Genomic DNA, 11,672 nt, shown 5'->3' on the forward strand with positions numbered 1-11,672 from the left:
CAGACCTCAGAGAGATGACAAAGCCCCTCCGTGAGGACTCCAGCAAGTGCCTTAGAGGGACAAAGAGCCCCAGAGCACAGTCCTGGTCTTGGCAAGGGGATAAGGAAGGAGCCCAAACCCCTCCAGCCTTCCTAGAGTGTCCCAAAGGAGCTGAGAAATCCGTGGTGTGAGGCAGAGAGGGGAGAGCAGAGGGGCCTGGCAGGGTGAAACCTCTGCCCTTGGTGTCTGGAGGCTGCTGAGTTTTAATTTGGGAATTTCTGGTCCGGTAACAGAGAGAGAAATGGGGAACAGGGTGGGAGGCACAGAGAAACTGGGAAACCCCAGCTGAGGTCTGGAGGTGGGTAGGAAGCTCCTGCTATTTCTGCTGTCCCTGCAGGACTTTGTGCTGTACCTTGTGGTGGATTTTGTGCTTTTATGACCCTTTTAAGACCTGAAACATCTGCCTGGAACATCTCCTCCCTCCCCATGTCCTATAGCCCAGCTGCCAGGTCTGGGAACATCCCCACAGCACAGGGATGTTTCTCTGGACATGGATTTGTTGCTTCAGAACTGCTCAGTCCTGTGGGGCCAACCTGGAGCCCTGGGAAACGTGTTAAATCCACCAGGACCTGCTCTCCAGTGGGTGCCATCATCCCAAAGAGGCTGCTGGCTCTATGGGAGGAGCTGAGGAACAGCTCCTTATTCCCACAGGAGGCAGAGCCCCCCGGTTCCTGGTGCCCTGGGTTGTTTGCAGGTCTGTTCAGAGCAGAGGGAAGCAGCTCCTTCACTGGGAATGATTTGGGATCTGCAGCCCCCAGTGCCAGAACCTGTCTGGGTAAATGCACCAACGCTCCATCCTTCAGGAAAGCCAAAAAAAGGGGAGGACTTGTGATCATTGGGATGTTAAATATTGCCAGACTGTTCCACGCAAAGCTCCACTTCCCCTAAATCTCCCTTTGCCTCAGTTTCCCCTGGCATGGCTGTTCCAGACTGAGTGTGCCACAGGCCCAGCCCTTGGTGGGACAAATGTCATGGCCACTTTCCCAATCCCAAATGGCACTTCCAGGGATAATTCCTTGGAGTGGAGTCACGTTCTCCTGTTCTCCTGGGAGTGACAAACTGCAAATCTTTAAAGAGAGCAGCGATCAGCCCTGAGTGGTGCTGAGCTGTGAGAAAAGGGATCATGGAACAATTACAGAAAGGAGCTGAGACTAAAAGCAGGATTTAACAGGTTCAGGATCTTCTGTCCTCCTGACCTGAATGAGCTCCTGCTGCCAGGGAAAAGGAGCAAAACCTCTGAGATTTGTGAATTGGAGTTTTTAGGGCACACGTGGATTCCAGGCTGGGCAGAGTGGCTTTAATGTGGAGCTGCTCCAGATAGCTGGGGGTCATTCCAGGGGGTGATGGATGAGCCCATGGAAGGCTCTCCCTCCACTGTCACTGTGGTGATGCCTGTGAGCTCTGGGATTGGATGGATGGATGGATGGATGGATGGATGGATGGATGGATGGATGGATGGATGGATGGATGGATGGATGGATGGATGGATGGATGGATGGATGGATGGATGGATGGAGGGATCCAGCTCAGGGCTGGGAAGCCAGAGGTGACATGGGAGAGCTTTTCTAAGAGATGTGATCCCTTTTTCCATGCTCAGCTGGAGGAATTTTTTAAGCTGCAGCACCTGCTCCCAAAACCTTGTGGTGGGATGTCCTCCCTGCCTGGGCCCCTTCCCTTTAAACAAAGAGCCATCATTTTCCTGGCTTGCATTCCCTCCAGGCTAAAAGGGTGAAAGGAAGAAGATCCTCCAAGATCACAGAATCCCAGACTCATTTAGGTTGGAAAACACCTTTGAGATCATTGAGCCCAACCTGTTCCTGATCCCCACCTTGCCACCAGCCCAGAGCACTGAGTGCCACCTCCAGTTGTTCTTTGGTGACTCCACCACCTCCCTGGGCAGCCCCTTCCAATGCCTGACCACCCTTTTCATGAAGAAATTCCTCCTGATGTCCAACCTGAACCTCTCCTGGAGCAGTTTTAGGCCATTTCCTCTTGTTCCATCAATGCTCCCAGCTGTGGTTCATTAAACCAAAGAGGTACCAGCACAGAGAGCTCCCTTCTTCCCTCACCAGTTCCACACCACCTCAAAACCAAGAGAGGAGACAGAAGATCACCTTGGCTGTGTTTTCCAGCTTAACCAAATCCCTGAAGCCACGAGGAAGGGCCCAGGTGGGTTCTTGAGTCAGAACAGTTCTTGGTCAGAACAGCATCAGAAGCTTTGCAGGCCCATGAGGTGCAGTCAGCCCTCCTGGGCATGTGGATCCTGTCCAGGTGTCAGCTGTGGGAATCAGCTCATGCAGAGGATGCTCCATCTCCTGCTGGCTCCCTCCAGCCCTGCTGCAACACCTGGGGATGTGGAGCCACAGGAACATCCAGCATCCAAACTGCTGCAGGCCTTCCATCATCCACACCTCTGCAAGGAGATGGCTCAGCTTGGCAGATCTGAAATCTCCATGCTGACAGATGGGATCTGACAGGAGCAGCACAGCTGGCAGAGAGGAGACATTCCTTCCCTTCCTGAAACCTCCCAAGTGCTCCTCAATGACGCCAGTGCTCGGGAAGCTCTGTGGTTCCTGCAGGAATCATCTCCCAGGTGGATGTTTGGTTCCTCAGGGGAAGGAGGCAGCAGCTGTCAGCACAGCCATTGCACAACCCCCCAGCTGGAGCTGATGGATCCAGCTGAAGAAGGAATTTTGGGTCAGTGGAATATTGCTGTCAGCCCTGGGCTGTGCCCAGGTTGCCATGGGGACACCTGTGCCTTTGGGGTTTGGGTCGTGCAGGGAATCAAGGTGCTCTCTCACCCCATTTCCTGGAGAATTTTGGTGTTTCTGTGATCCTCTCCTCCACCAGCCCCGCTCTGAATGCATCCCCAACCACATCTGAGGGGAGGGTGGAGGGCTGGGAGACACCAAACTCCTCCAACAAGCCCGTGCAGCACCTGGGTGAGCTCCACGTGCATCTCCACAGGACTTTGGTGCCAGCAGAGGGGACCTGCCCTGTGCACCCTCAGACCTGTGGCCCCCAGGGGACAATGCCAGCGTGGGGGTGACACAGCTGGAGCTGGGCATTTCCTGCAGAGCTGTGCTGTGCCCAGGGCACTTGGCTTGGCAGACAACATCCAAATTCCCATCTCTAAAATCAGGCCAAGAGCCCAACCCTGCCCAGGTTAGACGGTAAAGGCACCAAAAGCTGGGAAGTGTTTTGAAGTCTCAAGCCTTGGGAACATGGTCAGGCAGGTTCTGATGGAGCCAGAGATGAAATCCAAGGGGAAAAAACCTGCAGCCAGCCTGGTGAGCAGTGGGGAAGCCACCTGAGCAGCCAGCTGGAGCATCTGCCACCTCCCATACCTGTGGCAGGAGGAGACAGAGTCAGGCAGGGGCTGGGGGCTCTGCAGGGAGAGAGGGAATTGTGAGAACTGAGAGGAGATCCATCCCCAGAACCAACCTGTGCCAAAAATACTCAGTGACTAATTTTATGCCTTTCTGATTGCCTTTTAACTGCGAGTTATTAAAAACGGGGAGAAGGGAGATGATGTCCTGGTGGGAGGAGAAGTGAGCGTTGCCATGGCAGTGAGGGGATGCTGCAGCACAGCCCGGACCGCAATTCCTGAGGACAGAGGCCAGGAGGAGCCAGGGAAGAGGGGCTGTGCCATCCAGCCCTATCCAAAGTCACTCCATGGCCTCTCCACTGCCCTCCCTGCTCCCCCACCTGACTCTCTGCTCCTGCTCTCCCAGCCGGATCGGGTTTCCCCCTCCCTGAGCTCACACCGTCCCAGAGACACTTTTATCAGGCTCAGGGCACGGAAGAAGCCGGGATTTGGGGGGGTTCAAGAGATTAGGAAAGAATTTGCCTCCGGGAATCTCTTTCCTCCATCTGCCCGGGATAAATTGCGCGATGGAGGTGGAGGCTTTGCAGCTCCACGGGGAACTGCTCCGAGCTACACGTGTGGAGGCAGAAACGCTGCCGGCCCCTCCCCGCTGCGGGAAGGGGGTGTTGAAAGGTCCTGGGAAGGGTGAGGAGAGCTCTCGATCCTCTGGCTCCATGTAAGGATGGAGTGGGAGGGTGTTTTGCCGGTGCCGGTTCAGCCCCTGGCATCTTTCCTGGAAGGACCAGCTCAGCCGCGGGAGGCAGGAGCAGGGAACAGACCTGGGGGCAGCATGGCAAGCGTGATTAACTGGGAGGAAAAGGGATTTTATTTGGCCTGTTGATGATTTTCTTCTTTCATCACCTCCCTATAAAGCAAATGCCGTGCCAGTGAACAGCTCTGACCCTGCTGGAATGGGAATACAAACGGGAAAACTCTCCTGAGGGTGTGCCCAGTGCTCTGGCTGCTCTGGGGGCTTCGCCATTGTTCGCCCTGCGTGTGCTCAGTCCTGTCCCTGCCACAGGGGCCAAATCCCTGCCCTGGGGAGCAGAGGCTGCTCCTGAGCCCCCTAAAGCAGGACCTAGATCCAGCCTCACCTGGGCAAGGCAGTGCCTGGCTTATTCCTCCTTTAGATCTCGCTAAAGAAAAATGTCAATACCGCAGGTGGGAAATGTTACCATTTCAGGGACCTGGGGGGTTTTTTGAGCCTGAAGCCTCTGCATAACAGCAATGTCCTCAAATGGGATGTGCCAGACTGGTCCCAGGCATTGCTGCTCCACATCCCTGGCACAGAAGCTCCTGCCTGAGGCTGTCCCTGCCCGTGCTGAGCTGGGGGCTCGGGATAACCCCCACAGGCAGGGCCAGAGCCCCAGGGTCTTTTGCTGCTCCCCAGATGGGATTCTTCATCTCCTTCCTGTATCCTGGGGTGGGTGGGATGGGACATCCCCACTCCCACCTGCCCAGGAGGTGCCTGTGGCTGTGACAGGCTCCTGGGGACAGGAACAGGGACATCAGAGGGATGGGAGGGCAATGGACCTCTGCAAACACTGCAAAAAGGGATTTTCACTGGGGTTGTTTGAGCACTGCTGCGCCCAGGGGGATTGCTCATCCTCTCTCCTCACCTGTGCCTGGCTCCACTTCTGCATCCCCAGCACCCACATCCATCGTCCGTCCATCCATCCATCCATCCATCCATCCATCCATCCATCCATCCATCCATCCATCCATCATCCATCACATCCATCCATCCATCATCCATCATCCATCCATCTATCATCCATCCATCCCTCCATCCATCATCCATCCATCATCCATCTATCATCCATCCATCCATCCATCCATCCATCCATCCATCATCCATCCATCCATCCATCCATCCATCATCCATCCATCCATCCATCCATCCATCATCCATCCATCCATCCATCCATCCATCCATCCATCCATCCATCCTCCATCCATCCATCATCCATCTCTCCATCCATCCATCCATCCATCCATCCATCCATCCATCCATCCATCCATCCATCCATCCATCCCCCCATCCCTCCATCCCTGAGTGCAGACACTGCACAGCAAACTCTGCTCCCTCCCGTGCAGCCTTTGAGGCGTGGGCTGCATCAGCCTCATGCAAAGAGCCCGGCTCTGTGGGAATGAACCCCGCGGGGCTCATCCCCGGCCGGGGGTGACGGGGACACGGGGCAGGCGAGGGGATATTTTTGGAAGTTTCTTTGACGTGAGTCAGCGGTGCAGGCAACCTCGGGAGCCCGTGCAGGAGAAATCCCAGCGGCAGCAGAGCCGAGCTGATTATTTGTTAAGTGCCTGCGATTTTCAGCCTTTACGGGCGGATCTGGCGTGAGGGGCGAGGGATGGGCGGGGGAGAGGGAGGGATGGATGGATGGATGGATGGATGGATGGATGGATGGATGGATGGATGGATGGATGGATGGGAGCGCTCCTGGGCAGGGGCACTGCGAGCAGGGACTTGGGGGCTGTGGGTGACCGGTGCTACCACGGGCAAAATGTCCCTGGCATTGGTGACCATCTCTGGCATTGATGGCCACCCCTGGCATTGATGGCCTCACATGGCACTGTGGTCACCCCTGGCACAGTGGCCATCCCTGCCCTGCCTGGCCTGGCAGTGGCTGTCCCTGGATCACCAGCCCAGGGTTCCTGCAGGTGACACAGCCCATCCTGCCTGGGGACAAGGACCCTGCATGGGCTGTGGAGCCCCAGAGTGCATCCAGCCCCTGGCAGGGCACAGAGCCCCATCTCCTGCCAGAGGGGACAGAGCTGGACATGGATCTGGTCAGCTCTGGGGCCCGGTTAATGCCTTTGGGGCCCACGGCAGGGAAGGACACCCACCTGCCCCTGGGTCTGGAGGCTGTTTGGGCTCCTCCATCAGGGTGAAACCCAAGGGGTGGAGGCATGGAAAGAGCCTGGCACTCTGAGACAGGGCACTGGGCTCAGCTGAGGACTGGGCTGTGCTATGGGCACAGTGTTTGATCCCTCTCCATTTAGTGAGGGTCCCTCGAGGTGACATTGTCCCTGTGTGATGTTGGAGAAAGACTTGGGATGTCATGAGGCCACCTAAGGGCTGTCCAGGTGGGCAGGGAGAGCTCAGAGGTGCCAGGGAAGGACAGGAGAAGAGGCTCCTTGGCCACTGGTGATGTGTGTGAGACTCTGCAGGACACAGCTCAGCCTGGCAGAGATGGTTCTTCGTGGTGGTGTCACTTCACAGGGTGACCTCGGGCACTGAGGGACACCTGTGTGACACCAGCCCCAGGGAGCATGGATCATGGCCAGGCAGAAAGGAACAGAGGCTCAGACCCTCCTCCACCTTCCTGGTGCTCATCTGTGCCCCAAACCAGGGTGAATGATTGAGAAGCTCAAAATCAGGGCAAGAACATGGGGGAAAACACTTTGGGGAGAAGTTCTCCACCTTTGTGCTTTCCCTGGGTCTGGAGCCCCCCAGGCACCACCAGAGTCCTGGGGCAGCTCCATCCCAGCAGAGAAAGGACCAGACTTACACCACTTAAACAAACCAAAGACTTTTTATTTCCTCCTGAAAGCGAAGATCTTTCAGATCATGGCCAAAAGGTTTCCTCATATTTATGTGTTCTGCCTCCAACATTGAGTGTAGGTTTCATCCTGGGTACTGGTCTCTTTTTCTCAGTGTTCCACAGGGGGGAAATCAACTAAATCTGGCTCAAAGGGGGCAAAAATTCTTCCTTCTGGGGAGGATGTGGCACCAGAGGCACTGGGCTCGGAGATGCCAGGAGGGCTGGGGCCAGTGGTGCTGGGACCTTGTGGTGCCTTCCCACCCCTGCAGCTCTCCCAGGGCAGAGAAACCCTCAGGACCCCCAGAGCCCAACCACCTCCCCAGCCCTTCCTGGTGTCAGACTGTGCCACAGGGGGTCAGGGTCAGGGGCCGGGCTGGGGCCTGGGGACCCTCAGTTTGCTGCCACTTCCCAGCTGGGAAAAGCCCTGAGAGCCCTCCCTGAGCTCCTTCTGGCAGCTCCATGGTAGCTGGGCCCTCTCCTGCTGCCAGGCTCTGCCCTCCAGTGTCCAGCCTTGTGTTTTTGGGGTGCCTGAGCACACTCTGGGTTGTTGGTCCCCCCCCGTTGGCAGGGAGGTCACTGTCCCCTTGCCTGCCCCTCCCCTGGGATATCCAGGCTGGTGACCTTTGGGGCTCAGAGTCCCAGAGCTCCCATTGCACCCCTCAATTCCTGGGGGGACTTTTTGCCTGACCTGGGACTCCTCTGTCCATCCATGGGTGACACCAATGGGGGAATCAGGGCCAGATGTCCCCTCTGTGCAGGCTGGGGGTGTCCCTGAGGGGCCCACACTCCCCCCCCAGCCCCTCGTTATCCAGGCTGGTGACCTTTGGGGCTCAGAGTCCCAGAGCTCCCATTGCACCCCTCAATTCCTGGGGGGACTTTTTGCCTGACCTGGGACTCCTCTGTCCATCCATGGGTGACACCAATGGGGGAATCAGGGCCAGATGTCCCCTCTGTGCAGGCTGGGGGTGTCCCTGAGGGGCCCACACTCCCCCCCCAGCCCCTCGTGGTCCCACCTGCCCAGGTTTGTCACCTGAGGACCTGAGCTGTGCCTGTGACAGATGGCAGTGGCCCGGTGAGCAGCGACAGCCACGGGACAGCACGGAGCCCATGTGAGTGCCTGGGGCATGGAGGGACCTGGGGGGATCCCTGTGCCTGGGATGGATCCCTGTGCCAAGGGAGGGGTGTCTGGGGGGATCCCTGTGCCAGGGGAGGGCAGGGGATGCTGGGGAGATCCCTGTGCCTGGGCAGGAGGGAGCTGAGGGGATCCCTGTGCCAGGGGAGGGCAGGGTGTGGCAGGGATGGATCCCTGTGCCAGGGGAAGGAGTGCCAGGGATGGACCCCTATGCCAAAGGAGGGGATGCTAGGGATGAATCCCTGTTCAGAGAAGGGGGTGCCTGGGATGGATCCCTGTGCCGGGTCAGGGTCAGGGGCCGGGCTGGGGCTGTCCTGCAGTGACATTCCGCCCGGCAGGGTTGCAGCCCGTCCATGCAGGTCCCCCAGCTGTCGCTGTCACTGATCCGTGCCGGTGGGCAGCTCTCTCTAACGGCCAGCCCAGACTCCAGAGCCTGCTCAGCACCGAGCCCGGGGCACGGCGCGACTCCCTCAGCTCCCCACGCACCGAGCCTGCCCCGGGGGCTGCTCCGGGGGGATTCCAAGCACACCCATGTGGTAGCCAGGGCTGACTCGTGGCTAAATCCAGCTTAAATAGCATAAAATCAACAACAGTTTTAAGGTTGTTGAGGTGAACACCCCCCAGGTGCTGCAAGAGCCAGGTTGGTGCCTCTCGCTGGGGCAGCACCGGGACCTCCGGAGCAGCGTGTCCCTGTCCCTGTTCCCTATGCCTGTCCCATCCCTATCCCTGTCCCATCCCTATGCCTGTCCCATCCCTATCCCTGTCCCATCCCTATGCCTGTCCCATCCCTATCCCTGTCCCATCCCTATGCCTGTCCCATCCCTATCCCTGTCCCATCCCTATGCCTGTCCCATCCCTATCCCTGTCCCATCCCTATGCCTGTCCCATCCCTATCCCTGTCCCATCCCTATGCCTGTCCCATCCCTATCCCTGTCCCATCCCTATGCCTGTCCCTGTGCTGTCCCTGTCCCTGTCCCCCAGCCACGCTCCGTGCCCTCCCCGCAGGGAATAGAGGAGCTCAGCAACTCCGAGCAGGACCGGGGCCAGCCCGAGGCAGAGGCAGAGCCGGACATGCCAGAGCCAGCCCCGCTGGGCGGGGACAGGAAAGCGGCGGAGAAGAAGCGGGTGGAGAAGGTGGGAGCCAAGGGCAGCGCTGCTGGGCCGCCAGGTGGGTGTGTGGGTGTCTTGGTTTGGAAGGACAGGAGGCTGCTAAGGAAGGCAGGAGCCTCCCCTGAAATGGAGAATGTAAACCCTCCCCACCCCTCTGAATTGCTATACATTTTAAATTAAAGGGCTCTCAGGCAAAAATATGGGAGCAAGAAATAACAGTTCTTCAATAGGGAAAGGAAAAAAATAAAGGATAAAATAAACAATGCAGTACACTAGAACAACACTGACAGAGTCAGAACTCAACCTGACACCCTGTGGGTCAGGGTGCTGGCAGCAGTCCCATTGGAATTGTGGCTGCAGCCCTCCTGCAGTGTCAGGGGTAGTTCTGCTGCAACAAGGGGGATGTCTCAAAACCTCTGGATTATATCTGGGTAGCAATGCTTGGCTCCTCCCTCGGGGCTCACATCTCCCAATGGGATGCTGTGGTTCATATCAGCCATGCAGTGACATTCAACAGCCTCTTATCAGCAGATGTCCCCTCCCGAGGGAGGTGTGAATGTGGTCACTCAAAGAGAGAGATAAGGCAAACTGCCCCCTTGACAAAGATAATCTGCCACACAGATGGCAATAGAAAACATCTTGCATTGCAATCCTCAACAGTGGGAAAGGCCTTCCCTGCCCCAGAACGGCCACCCTGCTCCAGGTGGCCACAGAGGCACAGTTCCCTGTCCCCGGCCAGCCCTGGAGGCACTCTCTGGCCATGGAAAGGGGAAATCAGTGGCACAGGGATGGAGATGGGGCTCCTCAGCCACCTGCCACACCCTCCTCTACCTCCTCCTCCTCCTCTCCATCCTGCCCAGATTTGCTGCTGGAGGAGGAGCACGGGCAGAGCTTTTCCCAGCTTGATCCTAGGATACTCTAATGCCACCATGGCCCAAACCCCTCGGTCTCAGCACCCGGGACACTCTTGTCCCCACTCCTGCAGTGCAAACACGTGGCAGGAGCAGCTCCTGTCCCTGTCCCTGTCCCCCTGTCCCTGTCCCTATCACTGTCCCCTCTTCCTGTTCTTATCCCTGTCCCTGCCCGTGTTCCCGGTCCCTGTCCCTGTCTCTGCCCCTGCCCCATCCCTGTCTCTATTCCTGCCTCTGTCCCTGCCCCTGTTCCTATATCTGTCCCTGCTCCTGTCCCTCCCCCTGCCTCTATCCCTGTCCCTGTCCCCATCCCTGTCCCTGTCCCTGTCCCTGTCCCTGTCCCTGTCCCTGTCCCTGTCCCTGCTGTGCAGAAGGACATTAAGAACCCTTCCCACCCCCAGCTCAGAGCCCTTTACCTCCTCCCAGTCTCCCCAGTAACATTTTCCCGTGTCCCAGTGCCCAGGAGCCTCCCCGTGCCGAGCAAGGCGGAGCCGCCCAGCCTGGACCCCGCGGAGGAGCCGCTGCTCTGGGAAGGGCTCACCCTCAACAAGTGCATCCTGGTGGCCTCGGTGGTGGCCCTGCTCAGCGTCACCTTCCAGGTGCTCCAAGGTGAGTGGGGAGCCGGGAGGAGTGGGAAGGGATGGTGCTGTCACCTCCTGTCCCCTGCTGTCCCCTCCTGTCTTGCAGCCCCATGCTCCAAGGACGGACTCGCCCGCGGCCGCCAGGAGCCTCCGCCCCCTCCCGTTCCCGGTGGGTCCGACCCTCCATCCCCTCCCCGATCCCCCGGGCCCTGCGAGCCCCTGGCTGCGATGTCCCACCCGAGCAGCCCCAGCTGACCATGGCCTGTCCCTGTCCCCTCCCAGAGGTGGTGAGCCCCAAGGTGGAGATCCCAGAGGCGGTGACTGCCCAGCCTGCGCCGCCTCCAGAGAGCAGCGCGGTGGAGGAGGATGAGGATGATGAAGACGGTGACGATGACGATGACAGCGAAGCTGACAGCAACCTGGTACGGGACAGGGTGGCACCTGCCGGGGCAGGGAGCAGCTTGTCCCCAGGGGGAGGGATGGAGAGGGGTCCCGGTCCCCTGGGCTGCATCTTCAGTTCCTGGTCCCCTCTGTCCCCACAGGGAGAACCCTGGATCTTCAAGAAGTGGTTTGGCCGTGCAACACCAGAGGATGAGGACAAGGATGGGGACAAGGATGAAGACAAGAATGAGGACAAGGATGAGGACAAGGATGAGGATGAGGACGAGGATGAAGAACCTGCAGATGTCCCCGAGGTGCCAACAGCTGTGATGGAGGGGAAGAAGAGCCAGGAGAAGCAGGAGATGAAGGTGGAGGAGGAGGAGGAGGAGGAAGAAAAGGAGGAGAAGGAGGAAGAAAAAGAGGAGGAGGAGCAGGAGGAGAAGGAGGACAAGAAGAAGGAGGAGAAGAAGGAGGAGAAGACGGAGAAAGGCCGGGAAGGCCGTGCTGTCCATGTGGAGCGGAGCAGCCGGAGGGAGCCACGGGCCAAGGACAGGACAGCGGGGGGCAGACCCGGCCGAGGCCCCCGGGCCC

General features: G+C 58.4%; 1 protein-coding gene across 1 annotated transcript in view; it reads left to right on the plus strand.

The window, feature by feature from the left end:
- Positions 1 to 7,944: 7,944 nt before the first annotated feature.
- The window catches only part of LOC115948597 (acidic leucine-rich nuclear phosphoprotein 32 family member B-like), a 4,495-nt gene continuing 767 nt past the window's right edge, over positions 7,945 to 11,672 (plus strand). Inside the window, exons 1-6 of the mRNA XM_031062195.1 lie at positions 7,945 to 8,075; positions 9,104 to 9,266; positions 10,576 to 10,728; positions 10,807 to 10,869; positions 10,983 to 11,122; positions 11,243 to 11,449. Coding sequence (XP_030918055.1) covers positions 9,170 to 9,266; positions 10,576 to 10,728; positions 10,807 to 10,869; positions 10,983 to 11,122; positions 11,243 to 11,449 — 660 coding nt within the window. The 5' untranslated portion in view covers positions 7,945 to 8,075; positions 9,104 to 9,169. The remainder of the gene's footprint in view (positions 8,076 to 9,103; positions 9,267 to 10,575; positions 10,729 to 10,806; positions 10,870 to 10,982; positions 11,123 to 11,242; positions 11,450 to 11,672) is intronic.

The sequence above is a fragment of the Geospiza fortis genome, unplaced genomic scaffold, assembly GCF_000277835.1.
Source record: "Geospiza fortis unplaced genomic scaffold, GeoFor_1.0 scaffold254, whole genome shotgun sequence".
Lineage (NCBI taxonomy): Eukaryota > Metazoa > Chordata > Aves > Passeriformes > Thraupidae > Geospiza > Geospiza fortis.